The 16,699-nt window shown below is 32.0% G+C and overlaps 1 protein-coding gene across 4 annotated transcripts in view; it reads right to left on the minus strand.

Moving 5' to 3' along the window:
- The window catches only part of SLC8A1 (solute carrier family 8 member A1), a 365,779-nt gene that overhangs the window by 63,759 nt on the left and 285,321 nt on the right, over window positions 1-16,699 (minus strand). The window contains exons 3-5 of one of the 4 annotated variants that reach the window (XM_051975165.1): window positions 7,077-7,180; window positions 3,022-3,039; window positions 2,899-2,913 (exon numbers count right to left, since the gene is read on the minus strand). In XM_051975165.1, coding sequence (XP_051831125.1) covers window positions 2,899-2,913; window positions 3,022-3,039; window positions 7,077-7,180 — 137 coding nt within the window. Of the gene's footprint in view, window positions 1-2,898; window positions 2,914-3,021; window positions 3,040-7,076; window positions 7,181-7,765; window positions 7,873-16,699 lie in introns of all 4 variants that reach the window. The other 3 variants (XM_051975162.1, XM_051975164.1, XM_051975163.1) reach the window with 3 other exon arrangements.

The following is a 16,699-nucleotide window of genomic DNA, read 5'->3' on the forward strand; positions in this document are numbered from 1 at the left end:
CCATGTCTCACATGAGCCAGATTTTTCACAACCTGTAGATAGCTCTTCAGGAATACTGTGTTTTTTCAAGTTGCTGCTTTCAAATTGTTATTTCCTTTGTGAGCTTAAAAGGTTTGAAATTGATAGAGATATTCTGCCGAGCTCCACGATTTTCAAGGGACCATCATCATGAATTAATTGTAGTTAGCATTTCCACCAAGCATATGCCCTGCTGCTAGATGAACTGAGTAGCAGCTCCAAATGGGTGTCCTAAAGTATAGATGGCTTCTCACCAGAAAAAAAAAAATATATTGCCATAGTTGGAAAATTAATTTCCAATATTACTAATAGAAACTGTACAATAAATCTATTCACCTATTACATTATGAATATTATATGGCTACACATATATGATGATATTATATGCCTATTATCATATGATAGTCATTAATCTAAGCTATTGTCATCAAACAATTAGAAAGACGGGCAACAAATCCATGTATTATGATCTCTTTGTGCCACATGTGAAGTAAGTTTTTAGACATAATAATGTATTATTGAATTTTTATGTATTTTGTTAAATATTTCCCAATTAAATGTTAATCTGCCACATAGAAAAATATTGTAGGTTATATGTGATTCACAAGCTAGAGATATGAAACCTCTGATTGAAACCACTTTGTTTTGATCATAGATGCTTGATATTTTATTTAGATCATAAAAATTCTAATTTAAAAAGCTCCATGTTTTTATTTTTTCTTTCTTTAGTTACTCCGCTACATCTCTGTTTTTGTCTGTGTGTCTCTCCTTTTCTGTCTCTCACCTTTTCTTTAGGATAATGTGTTATAAAAAATTGGTAGTTGAAGGTAACAGACCTTGCTTTTCTCTGAATGACTGACTGTCTTTCAGCAAAACATACATTTTCTATACTTTGGAAACAGGAACTGATTACATGTAAATTACATAGGAGTTGAGGTAAAGCTACAGGGCTGCTGATGTGATGGATCCTTAGAATATTAATTGAGTGCTTCCCAGGGAGACAAAACATGGGAAGACTGGATATAGAATTTGTAATTCCAAAAGTGCCACTAATCTTCTATGTCCATTGTTAATGAAAATATTGGATTATTAGAGTTGAACTTTGGATGAAGTAATTTCTTTTTAATTTTCCTACATTCTTTTTACAATTCAGAATTTCACATGCTATAAATTAAATCCCAGGGACAGAGTCATATGTTTTGTAATCCATGTCACAAATTGATTTGAAAGAAAAGTTTCATCAAGCTATAATATTGATTGTAGAATTAAAGATACCCTATAACACTTAGGAATTTTTTTTCAAGATGATCCAAATGAAAAAACCAAATCTTCTTGAATAAAGGGACTTATAAAGGAAGAATTGGGTTACTTACATGATATCAATATCTAGAAAAGTAATAGTGGGTTTAGATAGTTTAGTGGATGTATACTGTTGAGGGATGTTTGGGGATGGACAGAAAATCTAGGAGTGTCTTATTTAATTCGATACATGTATTTAGTTTCTCAAAAGACTGAGAAAGCAATGAAGGGATTTGTGACTCTGGTCTTAATTCTGGGAATCTTGAGAAAAAGTGGCATTCTATCAATGACAGCTTATTTCAAAAAGTTAAAAGGAAATTTGCCTAAAGAAGGAAAGCAGACTTTAAAAAAAAAATGAAGATCAAACAATATAGTCACAAGTCTATATGAAAAGCAAGAGATATAGAAAATAAGCCACTGAGCTTGCATAGAGAACTCTGAAGAGTTAGAATTTTAAAATGACAAATACAGAAGATGAAAGGAGATACATATAAATAAAACTGCAGCAAGAAAATATAAGAAAATGGAGACATAGCAAGTCTAGAATGAATGGAAACTTAGGACATGAAAAGGACAACAAAATTATTAAAACAAGAAATATAAGCTAGGGATGGTTCCATTTGGAAGGGCACAAAGTATATTGTTTTTCTATCAAGTAAAATAAACATCAGATGGGAAGAGGTCAAATGACTATGGCAAGAGTGAAATATAGCCCAAAATGGATTAGAAAGAATTAGAATGCATCCAATATTCTAAGTGCATTTAATCCTCTTTTTAAATACTATAATGGTTTAAAAAAATTGAAGACAATTGTTGAACTGCTTCAGATACCATCATATTTATTATCAAAGAATTAGATGAACACAGAAAAGTGCTTATTAAATTTGTCATTGTCATAGTAGTAACCTTGTATTTGAATGCAATGTGGAAAAAAAAAGTGTCTAGATTAATAGCCATAATTTGTCCAGAGGACAGAGTCAAGACTAGTAGATAGAAAATATGGGGAGTCATATTTTGATTAAATATAATAAAGAACTTTATAATTCTCAGAACTGTATGAGCTCCATAAAATAGTTTTGCCTTGTGAAACAGTGACTGATATGTGGAACGACCACAAAATCTTCACATAGTATGGAGGTCCCTTGGAGTATTTTTTAGCCAAAAGATTTTGGATTGGATAGTTGATAAGGCTAACACAATACAAACTCCTATAAGACATTGTATCCCTGAGAATAGAGATACTATCTATCAACCTCAAATATTTTGGGGAGATTGCTTTATAAATTACTAAAATACACACTTTGTGGCCCCCAAAGCATATTGCACAGTGACATGCACGGAGAAATCTCTCAGAAAATACCTGTTGATTAATTATCTTGCCATGTGAAACATTAGGTTATTAATTAAGTTTTCATTTGGGGAAAAAAAAAAACTGCTTTCTGAAGAACACAATGTGATATTATGAGTAAAATCAGTATGTTTCCATAAATTCATGTTAATCCAAGTTTTACAAGACTCAATTTTGTTTTGTGTGATATTTAGTGCATATAGGAATGAAATGAAGAACAGTATTTTCCTTACCATAGCGGGATTTCCCTTAAGCAAATTGGAAGATAAAAAGAAGCATGATGAAGAATAAATTAATAAGTACCATGGTGTGATGAAAGAGAAATCTGATGGCATTAGACTTTTAAAATTCCATACCTGTTATAGTGAAGCCACCTAAAAACAACAAAAAAGAAAATAATATTATGATTTATTCATAGTATATCAGATATACCAAACCCCTTTAACATCAGATTCCCTAGTTACCCACCCAAATGTTTTAAAATTGTTTTTAAAAATATGAGAAATGATTTGTTAAAGTATGAATTTCATGTCTTTTAAGTGTTAGTGTAATTAAACTAAAAATCATAGCAATCTTTGACATCAGATTTCCTAACTGCCCACTCAAACAATAAAAAAAATTCAAAATTATATTTACAAATATGAAGAATCATTTGTTAAAATATGAATAAGTGTTAGTGTGACTAAACTCAAAATTATAATAATCTTAGTTCACACATATACAATAGAAATCTATCTTTAAGATAGTTCATTTTTATAATATAAATGTACCACTGATTAGTGGACATTGCGAAAAAACTGTATTAATATGTCCTAAAGGAACAACGTTGGTAGTGAATAAACAAATCAAAAACAAATGTCAGACATATATGAAAAATCCCTTGACACAGACACATATACATATGGAAAGAAAAAAAGTAGAAAAATGAAGAACGACAGCAAGAAATGAAATGCTTACCAAGCTCATTCAATAACAGGGCTGTGAAGAAAACAGACAAAGACAAACACAGCATAAGAGAACAAATGAATAATGAAAAAAAAAGGAATATCCATGGAAAGAAATCCAAGCAGTTCTGGTTAGAGGATAGAAAAATCACTGCTCAAAATTGAGTGTACCATGAGGCTTCCTGGTGTGGAGAAAAAATTCCTACTTAGGATACTTAAATAGATTGCCTATCTATACAGATGTATTTATGCAAATACACACGTGTCTACATATCTATATAAATACACATGTAGATATAATAAAATTTCCTATTTGATTTACACATGTGTTTATGCACATATTCATGCTTAAGATTTAACTAGGAGAAGTTGAATATTACTTGAAATTAATAAGAAAGCTACAGATGGGAGTTTTAAATCACATAAAATTTCAAGAGTTAGGTATGTCCCATTAACTGGAAACAAACAAACAAAAAAAGGCTCATGAGAATGTATCCTTTGCTATCTAGCTTGAGAGAACATATTGACCCTGAATTTATTTTCATGGCATTCACAAAGTCAAATTCCTTTCAATTTGTAAGTTAAGTAAGTAAAGCTCATTTATGGGTCATTATCTATGACTTTTCTAATCTTCCAAAGGGAACTTTAAAAAGACTTCAATACATGGCTATTGCAATCAAAATTTTGGAAGAAGGGTTTTATTGCTTTTGATACTTATACCTTAATCCCAGCATCAATACAGAAGATAAATTTTATTTTTATTATAAGCCATGTGATTAATTAAATGTGTCAAAATCAACTGATGAGGGATATTGAAAAGAATATACAATAACATGCTCACATTCTGTTATTTAATTTTAGAGGCATCATAGGATACTTTCTAAAATACTTACTAATTATGTTGACATGTCATGAAACCACAAAATAGATGTGAAAATTGCATAATACGTTGAATAATAATTTAATTTGCTTTTATATAGCACTTTTCTTAATGGGCACATCAAATATATTAATTATCTTTCTTCTGATTAAAGGTGGTTCAAAGAAGGAATATATTCTGATTTAAGTAGATTTTTCTAGCATGAAAATAAACAATCTACTAAAATTGTATTGACTGTATTTTTGTAAAAGCACAGTATGGCTTTTTCAATTATGTGTTTCCTCAGTGCTAATGGAATAGAGGGTAGAGTAAGAGGGAGAATACTAAATTCAGGGTTAAATTTGGCTTCCAGGCATTGGGTCTCACATTTTTTATGTCTACAATCCAGGACTAACAACAGAAATCACAAAATGTCAGTGGTGGGAGGTGTGGGATAATGGAGAAAGCACTGGTTTTGAGGTCAGCTAATTTGGATTTCAATCTTGCCTCTGAACTTCAAGACTTTAACTTCAGAGTAATTTTTTTTTATCACTCTGGCGCCTCAGTTCATCATTTTTAAAATGATGATCTTAGAGTTCTCTTCCAACTTTTATATCCTATGATTCTGTGAGGAATGTTGAATATCACCTAATTTTTATACATGAGGAAATGGAAACTCTGGGAGTTTTTTTTTTTTTTTAAGCAAATTAGGTCACGTATAAAGTAAGTGGCAGTCATAAATCCAACATTAATCTTTGTGTTTGCTTCAATTTCCTCGACTGTAAAATGAAAATAACACTTACCTCCTAAGATTAGCTTAGCACAGTGCCCAATATGCTATAACTTAAAATGTTTTCCCTTCCATCAATTAATAAATATTTGAAAAGTAATATGTATATAACATATATTGTATGTAATATATATATAACAATGTATATATAATGTATATAAAGTGTATACTATAATATAATTAAATGTAAACATATGTAAATGTATATAATTAATTCCTTTTTTTTGCAATTTCCATTATCAAAGAAATACTTTAAAAAAGAAAGAACTTCAAAAACTGTTTAATCTAACCTTTTTTTTTTAACCAATAAAAACTAACTGATGTACAAGGATGTTAATTACTAGTGAAGACCACATAGACAGTATTTGAACCTAGCACTTCTTACTGCAGAGAAAGGAGGTCTTTCCATTGTACCATGGTGTCTCCTAATGTTCAATTGTTTCTAAATTTCTTTGTCTTTTGGCAATTGCTCCATTTTGGAAGGAAAACATACTTAAGTATTTAGCAGCCCAATTAAATCTTGGTTCTCAAAGATCATTTGACTCAAGCTATTCATCTGAAATTTCATTTCAAAAGCATAAATCAGTAATCTAGTTTTATGAACCTCAGTTTCCCCACTTATTAGATGAGGGTATTATACCAAATGATCTGTACCAGTCATATGGCCCATAATATATTTAGTAGTTAATAATTGAAAATTACTAATGATTCTAGGATAGATTATGTTAGAATATGTAGAATAGCCTACCTTTATAAGATAGCTTACTCCTATAAGGTAGCCTACCTTATCAAATGATTTAGCTAAAAGCATTGAAAACTTACATGGTTTATTGTTCATTTAACAAGAGAACTCCATAAATCAGTACATATTGCTAGGCCTAGCAACTCTAAAAAGAATTAGGGTATAGTGTAAAGGAATTAGATTGTATATAAAATGATTATGCCAGTACCAGTTCTGGAACTGAATTCCATGGTCATGAGCATTAGTTGCTTTAATATTATTACAAAGATATTGTGCAAGAAAATTCTGGAAAGATGATGCATTGTGTGTGGGTCTGTGTTAGCATAATTTCAGAACCAATTTAGTGTCTTAACTTTATCCTAAAGTTAGTCTAACTGTATATAAATTTCTTTGAATTTATTATACCTCCGTTTTAGAAGAAAAGCATGGCTAGGAAGACACACAGACTACTGAACTAGAATAATCTACCAGTCACAGCTTCCACAATAATAGGGATTATAGTTATATGTGACCATATCTGACCAACTGAGGCATAATGCAAAAAGCACTGGATTGATGATCAGAAGGATTGTGATGAGTTCTTAACTCTTCCACTTCCTAGATGTGTGGGTTTGCTCCCACTGCTTTTCAGGTCTTTAGGGAAAGGAATAAAAAAACAAGAAGTTAAGTACCTATTCTTTGCTAAATACTATATAAATTTTATCTCAAATAAATGATATCTAACTATTTCTTTGGGTTGGGAGGATCAAACAAAATAAAATATATAAAATATTTAATATGTAAATTTTTGTTAATTGTAAAGTGCTTTATAAATATCTTTTCTAATTACTATTTTATGAAGTTGTTTGTGTGTAGTTATAATCTGGGTTAGTTGGCATTCTATCACCAGCTTATTTAGTGGATAATGACTAATGCACTGGGAGTTAGAAAAAGAAACAAAACTGCTAAAGCTTTTAAGAAGACAAAATAAAAGTATTTGGCAGCCAAAGAGGAGAAGAGAGTTAAGCGTGAGAGTAAGGAGATACCGAGAGAGAGAGTACAATTTCTCGCTGGTATGTCTTGGTATACTCTCACACCTTCCATTCCTCTTCTTATCCATTTTGGTTCCTCAAGCACAAGGGAGAAACTGCACTCTTTCTCATATTCCTCACGGTCAAATATTTTAATGGTAATGATTTTCCTGTGGGAACACAAGACAAAGGCAAAACAAATGATTGGATTCACACACTCATGCTTTAGGTGTCCACCAAGCTTGATGTCACTGTGATGTTATGGAAGGAGATCACATCCACCTCCATTAAGTATGTAAAAGGGCATGATGGATACTCAAGTTTTGGCCCCATCAAATGAAACCCTTGGAGAGAAACAAATAAAACTCAATTTAAACCATTCCATATCTCAACACTCAAGAGTATAAGAATACTCTTCCCTAATATGTTAATTTCAGCAGATTTGAATTTTATGTTTGTTTTTCATTCGAAAATTGATAATTTCAATCAAAGACTAGTAATACCTTCTTTATACAGCATAGGGTTTCCAGAATCCTGTGTTGGGATTCAAGACTGAATAATTGTGGGATCAGAGGTATTTTATAGCTCTTGAGAGGTCAATGGCAATATTATTGGATTACTATTGGAAGCTCATGCCTTTTACATAGGTGGAGGGATGTGTGCCTTGTAAGTAATGTTTTGAACGGTGCTGGACGTCCAAGTGTAGTATAACAGGCACAGGCAGTTTGGGCTCATCGTTGGAGCATCTCCCCCACCTTTCTTCTCACTCATCTCCACCAGTCGGGGCTCTCCAATCTCAATGTAGAAGGTCTTGTTTTTCTCATATTCCTCATCATCAATTATTTTGACTGATATTGTTTTGCTGAAACAGAGAAGAATAAAGATTGACGAACAAGACGAAAAGGATAGAAGGAGGAGAGGAAACAAACATAAAAAGGACAGAAAAGTTTAACAGATTTTAGATTCAAGCAGAGAACAATTGGGAAATTATCCTGTTGTCTGGTGATTCCTTAAGACTGGCAAGATTATAGCAAGTAGCATATGGCCATGAGGCTCCATTTCTCCAGAACCTTAATTAAACACCAGACAAAGGTTAGGGTCATCAGTTCTAATTAACAGAGAGGAAGAGGGAATAAAATTTGTGATCATAATGAGAAGCATGAAAAGCAGAGAAGTAGAATTCACAATCAGAACTCACATGAAGTATTAGAGAAAAATACATTTATTCGATAAAATAGTCTAACATGAATCATTAAGTCAGAACCTGAAATTCACAGTTCTAAAAAAGCAGGAAAATCAAATATTTGCCTTTTTTGCCATGATCAGAAGTAAAATCACATTTAATTTCATTTGTATTTTCAGACTATACAGTTCTGTAATCAAGATTCATTTGTTTGCATTTAATTTACCTCTTGCTTAATTAAGGCTATTCTTTTGAAAGAGAGCAAAGTGATAATAATTTATTGATTGCTTTGAATCCAAAACCACTAACTCCACCATTTTTCAGATACCTAAAGTCTCTAGGATGTGCTACCTGGCTGAGTGATCGCTAAAATAGGTAGAAAAAAGTGGCAATGAAAATATAAACCCTATAGAGTTGACTCTTTTTAAATGTGAATCCGTGGCCTGAAAGCACAATACTAATTGTCAATAACCCAGTCCCATAACTTATCTATTTATTTCTTTAAAACTTTTAGTTGAATTGAAGGATTAGATGAGTATATTAACAAATACAACATTACTGAAAGAAAATCATTCAAATAATGTATCAATCAACCAATAAGCATTATTATTTTAATATATATTAAGTATCATTATACTGGGTGCTGGAACTATAGAGAAAAATACTAGAGTATTTTATATTTTGATATATACTCTCAAAGTTACATTCTATTAAGTTACATAAAAGAAGAATAAAAACTGGCCTGTGATTTCATTGGTTCTAGGGAAATACTTGGTAAAAGTTTCTTTCTTTGTCTATAGAGCACTAAATTAATTGTCTTGCCTAGAGTACACAGAGAGTATTGTCAGAGGCAGAACCAAGATTAGCTCTCTATTCATTACCATAATGCTGCCCCCTTTCCTTTCCTTCTTTTTCAACTATACACATACAAAAACATACAATATGCATACATAAAATGTAGATATATACATATATATGCATATGGAAAGGATAAAAATATATATACATATATATATATACATATATATGGAATACAAAATAGCTAGGAAGAGAAAAGATTAAAATTGTATATATGGGGAGGGGAGAGGAATAAGAAAAGTTTTGTTTTGAAAGTGACACTTAATGTAATTTAAAGAAAGATCAGTATTCTCTGAGGTGGAGGCAAGGAAAGAATATGTTCCAGTTATGGGGAGCAAAGGGATGGAGAAAGAAGAGGAAATGCCATGAGTGGAGGAAAAAGACAATCTTAATGGAAAGTCACCAAGTCTTTCTTCCTCAATAAAAGAAAACACAAAGTATGAACTATAGGAAGGAGAGGGGTCAAGCTTGGGGCTGTAATAAAATGTTCAATCAATTTTGCTTTCAAAGCAAAATTTCATTTAATTAAGCAGTAATATAGTCCTTTCCCTAGACAAATTTGGGATGACAGAGAAGTTTCCATATTGCTTATAACCAAAATATATTGTTTTTCTGACTTTACCAGTAACTTACTAACTTAGCTTTTGGCCTTGATTATTTCAAATTTCAGTGTCTCTGGGGGATGGGGTAATAGTGGTCCAAATTAACTAATCATAGACAATAGACAAATCATAAACAATCCCCCACTCTAGAAAATTTTGTTATTTTTTTCCCCATATTTCAGTTACCACCAAGCAGAAAAAAGGCTAATATCTTAGGAACAATGGATCTTAGTGACCCTCAAGTCTTCCAACCTAGATGTTCTATGTGATATTAATTTTTTTTAAAATTTCCAATAGAAACACTTATTACCAAGAAAATAAGGTCCCACCAAAACACATCTGGTAAACAAATCATTCAAACATGTAATTTTTAAGTCAGCAATTAAAAATATTCTATTCAGAAGTTGCCAAATTAGAAGTTACTTTTAAACTGTTTATGCATACTCATTCACAATGATAACTCAGAAGAGAAAATTTCAGTTGGAAAAGTAAGCAAACAGAAGTGGAATCAGAAAGCTTGACAGAGAAAAAACTCTGATAATATATTTTAACTATGTAAGGACTAATCTGAAGTCCTTGTACTGGCAAAAAACTGCTTTTTTGACAGTCTAGAATTTGCTATAGAAGACAATTAAAGAGCTCGTGTTCCTCCCCACCTGCACCCCTTAAACTTAAATTCTAATTATATCTGCTTTCAACAGGTCAAGAGTTTATCTATTATTTATTTATATTGAATTGCCTGAATTTCCAAAGAGCTGATGGGAAGTGGAACAGAACAAATAGAATGGATAGTAGAAATATACACCAATGCTATTCCAAGGAAAAGACTATTAGGGCCTACTTTTAGCCTCTATCAGATTATAAGGATCAAGAGGGCAGAAACTAAGCTTTTTTCTTTTATTCCCCAACTTCGCATAATGTTCTATCCATATTAGATAATTCTTGTTTGTTGAAAGAAAATGAATCACATGGTTTTTGGGAAGGGGCTCATATCTATGACTTCATTAATACAAGAGTTTCCTAGTGGGTATATGTCCTTTCCCAATGCCATTGGCAACTGTTTTATAGACTCTAGTCTTAGAGAATTATTTACACCTGTGACTTGTACAAAGTCACAAAATCAGCATATGGGAATTTTAACAAAATTTCTACTTCTGAGCCTTGTTCCTATTTACTGTACCATATTAGCTCTATAAATTACAAGATACCACAACCGAGATTGCCCCATTGGGACTGGAGATACTTTGCTCAAGTCAAATAAATGCTCCAGGAAAGGAAAGGACTTTGTTTTTAGATAGTGACCAAATGCTAACGAGTGACAAATAATCATATATACAGCTTATTTTTTCATGTTTACCTCAGAAATGATCATTCACAAAGTTATTCCATATACTTGAGAGTTAGTTAACATGACACTAGGAGTAGTAGATCCTGCACACCTAGAAAGATAACTATTTATCTCATACAAATTATAGAAATACAGCAATGCAAGGACAGCAAGGTAAAACCCTGAATAGAAAATGGGCCGGGGAGTCAGGAAGATCTAAATTAAAATCCTGCCTCAGATACTTGACACTTAACTAACTATATGACTTAAATCACTTAACCCTGACTGCTGTGCCAAAGAAAGGAGGGAGGAAAGGGAGGGAAGGTGGGGGGGGGGGGGGAGAGAGAGAGAGAGAGAAAGAAAGAGAGAAACAGAAAGAAAGAGGGAGACAGAGAGAGAAAGAGACAAAGAGAGAAAGAATGAAAAAAAGGAAAAGAAAAAAAAAATCACACCACTATACCACCTTTTTTCTTTGCCCTTAAGGAGCTCATAGATTAATAGAAGAAAGAAAAAAAGAAGGGAATATAGGCTAAAAAAATTGACTTGTCCAAATCAATTCCAGGACCCAGCTTGGGAAGACACTTAAAATATTTTGTAAAGCAATGAATTTAGGAAATAGATTTGTTTAATAGATATTTCAGAAGAGAATCTGATAGTGAAAATCAAATTAGTTTCTTCTGGCACCTTTACATAATCTACCAAGTAGCTATTTATGGAATAAATAATGCTTGCTTTTTATTTTTCTTATGTTCTTTTCCATTCTTGAAAGCTGATGGGAATCATAAAAAGCCAAAAATAGAAAATGTTGATTGGCATTGGATATAACAGATTTCTATTCAAAATAGCTTGATGATGGATTCATTGAGAAGAAATTTCATGACTACTTGAAATTAGACTGTGGCTTATAAGGAGGTACAATCTTTTAAAAAAAATCTTATGTAAAACATAGGAATAATGATTATAATAGCAATGTATTTACAAAGTACTATGACATACATTCTATCATTTGATCATTTGAGAGTCCACATAAAATATTAGGAAGTTAGGAAGATCTGCCTCCATCTCAACGTCCATCTCAGGGCCTCAGTTTCCTCCTTTGAAACAGAGATAATTGGACTAGAAAACTCCTGTAGTCTTCTTAATCTGGGAATACTCTTTTCTTTAATACTTAATTTTAGTGTGACTATGCACAATCACATGTCTTTTCTGAACTTGCTCATCTGCAAAATATTGATACCTAATCATAACAATTTCTCAGGATTGATTATGAGGGCTAAATTAAATAATATACATAAAAGATGTATGTGTTTCAAGAGACACAAACATGTTATTTGTTATTATAATCAAAATCATTTTATATGTTTCTATTCCTTGTAACATTATGCCCAGTTCTGCCATCTACCTTCCTAGATAGTTTATCAAATTATTGAAAGGATAAACAAGGAGTGTGGTATGGTAAGTGGTATTCATCCTACTCCTAACATTAGCACAAAAGCCAGCTCAGTAACTTAGAACTATACACATTCATACCCGAAAGGACATAATAATTCATTGAAAAATAATCCTATCTTTGACAGTGAAGAATACAACAAAACAATAGATATTATTTCATCTACATGATAATAAGAAGTATATGTGGAAGTAAATTTGCTCTTCATGATTATAATGGCTTCCTCCATAAACTCTGTGCAGTGAAAAAAAACATTGCTTCAGGGACCCAATGATGTGTATGATGAAACAAATATATATTTTTGTCAATATAATTATCAGTTATTTCTCAAGATCAGTATGAAGAAGGAACAGACTTTTAGGAAACTAACAGTGGAAATTGTTATAGGAAAAGAAAACAGAACAGGGAAGAAATGTTTAAGAATAGCACTTAAGAATGGATGAAATTTGCATAAAAATGTGTCTTTCTCAAAATCATTAGTAACAATGTCATTAAATTATATACTAATTTCTAACCTTATACACAACATAGCTATTATTAGGAAGCTTAATTAATAAAGGCATTTCAATAAATCTTAGGTAGTAGTTCTTGCTTACAATTTCCTTCATATCCACAGAAATAAGGGACTTTTTGTTTTTGAATGGGTAATGTTCACAGATATACTTAAAATGGTATGGGTCACTATACAGTACCTTTCCCAGTACCAAATATGCCATTTTTTTCCCTTTTAGAAAGGCTTTTGTTCATGGCTTCACATAGGAAGATACTAATTTTGTACAGTTTCCTATTGCTGATTTCAGAAATAGGCTAATAAATGTTAAGATTGCCTTTGTGACTTCTGTAGCCTTGAAGATTTTTTTTTTCTTGCACCTCAAAAAGGACCTAATTCCTAAAATGCTGAGTCTTACAGTTCAGTGTCAAGATACAAAGTTCTTTTTTTTTTTTCTTCCAGAATAACTGACTGGGTTATTTTCTCCCAGAAAATTGAATAATTGAATAAAATGTTTGATTAAACTGATCAATTCAGTCAAGAGGAGTGAAACATTGGGGGCATAGATAGTTCTTTAATGAAAATCTGACTTTGGAATCTCAGGGGGGGAGAGGAGAAGCAAACTGAAAACTAGACACAGATAACAACAGTCAAGGAAGACAGAATTCATGCTCTTTCAGAGTATGCAATGCTTCTTTTATGTGTTTATATTCTTGTTATAGGCTTTACATATAGTAATAACTTAATCTGTGTGTGTTAAATTGATTTGGTGAATAATAAGTATTGAATGGAAATATTAGCATAAAGCAGATAACACTATACCATTGTATTTATCTCATTATCCTTACTTCTAAGTCTACCTTTCTTTGGAATTTTCCAGGAATACTACCATTCTTCCAATACTTGTATTCATAACTTCAGTATCATTCTCCACTCCTTACTCTTAAATTACTGAACAAATCACTTGCCAAAACATGTTGCTTCTACCTCAACATCATTCACCGAGTTCCCTTCTAGTCATGTAAGTATAATTCTGAAAAGTATGGCATAGCAGCTAGGACTGCTTCACAGTCCTAAACAATCTGATTTTAAATAATTAACCATACAATCAATCAATAGCTTTACAAGCACCTCCTTATTTGTCAAGCGTTGGGCTGAACACAGGGATACATGGATAAAAATGAAAAAAAATAGTGCCCTTAAGAGGTTTACATTTTATGATGGGATTTTTCCATTTGCATAATACATTCTTGCATTATACTCAATATTTACAAAATAAAAACAACGTGACTGGGTTGTGGAGAGACACTAGCAGCAAAATGATTCTAAGGCAAAATGATGAGAAAGGAGTATATTCCTGGCATGGAAGAAAGCCAGAGCAAACAAAATTGGTAGATGGAATTCTATGTGTGGTGAACCGAGCCAGAAGATCATTTTGGATTATCAGGGCATGTGAAAAGGGGAGTTATCTGTATTTGGAAACTTCAGTTGGGTCTAGGTTGTAAAGGGCATTACATGCTACCTGGAGTCCAATATAGTAATTACAGAAATTACACAATAGAAATTTTGAACCACAAAGCCTCATCTCAAACTCAAATGTAAATAAATTGAGCTCATTATCCTAACCTCCAAGTCAACCTTTCTTTGGAATTTTCCAAGAATGTTACCATCTTTACAATACCTGTATTCATAACCTCAGCATCATTCTTCACTCCTTAATCACTGAACAAATTATTTACCAAAACATGTTGCCTCTACCTCAATGTCATTCACTTAGTTCCTCTCTAGTCATATAATTATCACCCTGGTTCATTTTCTTACACAATGTGCCAAAGTGATTTTCCTGACCACATCATCCCAACACTCAATCAACTGCAGTAGTTCCCCATTTTCTTCAATATCAAAGATAAATGACTTTATTTGGCATTTAATGTTCTTTACAAATTCCTTTTGGATCCATGCTACATTTTCAGATTTATTATTCCCCACACTTTTATGATTCAGACTTTCTTGCTGGTGTAGTCAACCACCGAACACTTCATTTCTTCTCTCCTCTGTGTATTGGTCAGCTTTACCCTATGCCTGAGAATGAACTAACTCATTATCTCTAGCTCTGTGAAACACTAGTTTCCTCCAAGGCTCAGTTTAAGTGTCCAGTTTTATTTATATCATATGTATATAATTTTTGTGCATATTTCATCTACATTATTAAATAGTTAAGCTTCTTAAAGACAGCAACTTTCTATTTATATTGCCAGCACCAAGTAAAATTTCTGCACATAGAATAAATAATACATAAAGAATGCATTTTGATTGAAGGAAGGTGTTTACAACATAGTATTTTTGAGGGACTGATTTATAACTTAGAGGTTATGCTCATTTCTCAGGAATCAAAATAATGAAACTTACATTTTTACCCTTATTAAAATTTTTTAAGTATTTAAATTTTAATTTAATTCAAAAATTTTGATTCAGTACAATACAATGGGAAAAGTTCCAGTTTAGGCAGTAGAGCAAAACTTGTTACTCATAAGTAGTTGTTTGCTTGTTGTCTCCCTCATCAGGGTGGGAGCTTTTCCAGGGTTGTGTACAGCCTGTGTACAGTGCTTAGTACAGTGTCTGACACATATTAGATACCTAATAAGTGTTTACTGAATGGAGTTGCCTAATCTCTTTGAGCCTTAATTTCCTCATTTGTAAAATGGAAATAATAATGGCTGTTTATTTTGTAGGTCTGTTGTAAAGATCAAATTCTCTAGATAATGCATGCAAAGTGATTTTCAAATTTTAAGGCATTTTAACATCAGTTATAATTATTAAAATTAACCTTTTAAATATTTCATTAAAACCAGTAAATATGAAAAGCTAAACAAGAACATTGGTGCTGTATTCAATTTTAGATGATGATACTATTATTGTCTATCAGAGAAATGGCAGATAGGACTAGTTCAAATGTAGACAAATGCTAAATTTGGTGCTTCTATGACAGTGAATTTAATTTTCAAAAGCTCTTTTTATAGAATTAAAAGGAGTCAACAAAGAAAGTTTTAAAAAAATTAGTCAACAATTTTAAATTCAGGTGTGCTAATTTTTGATATAATTTGAAATATATTGTATATACTGAACTTAGAAAGTGTTTTTTAAAAGTTAAGGAAATTCTTTCTAGTTCACATGTTTTGCATTGACTTAATTTGCCTCCTCTCTTGCTTTGCATCACCATATTCTCTTCTGATTCTTACATATGCATGCTGACTAAGTGTTGATAAGCTCTCTTTTGATAAATTGAACAACTGATTCATAGTTTGCCTGATAATAGAGGCAAAACTATATTTCTACCCAAGATTTTAAAAATAGATTCTGGAATATATAGAAATAGAATTGTGGCAAGGAAGTCTCACTTAAAATTAATATCTACTTTGAATTAGTTAGTTACGTTCACCAGCAGATTTCTGATCTGTTTTATGAAGTACAGTGAGATTTCCCTCTTCCCCAGCTCCCAGGTGAATGCTGATTTCTGGTCAACTTCAATAGCTTAAGTGAGAAAACACATTTAGCTTGTAGGGGGCAGAGTTTACACTACTGCAGTGTCGTTTCTTTTTCATAGAAGCTGACAGGAACTCTGGTTCTGTTTATCCAACACTGGCTGCATCTGGAAATGAAATGAATCCCCTGGAGGCTTCAGTTGCTTTAGAGAAAGAGTAAAGGGCAATAATATATTAAATAAAGAAAGAGGGTCATTCAGACCTTCTAACTATAAAGTTTTGTGTGCTCAGACCAAA

The sequence above is a fragment of the Antechinus flavipes genome, chromosome 2, assembly GCF_016432865.1.
Source record: "Antechinus flavipes isolate AdamAnt ecotype Samford, QLD, Australia chromosome 2, AdamAnt_v2, whole genome shotgun sequence".
Classification (NCBI taxonomy): Eukaryota; Metazoa; Chordata; class Mammalia; order Dasyuromorphia; family Dasyuridae; genus Antechinus; species Antechinus flavipes.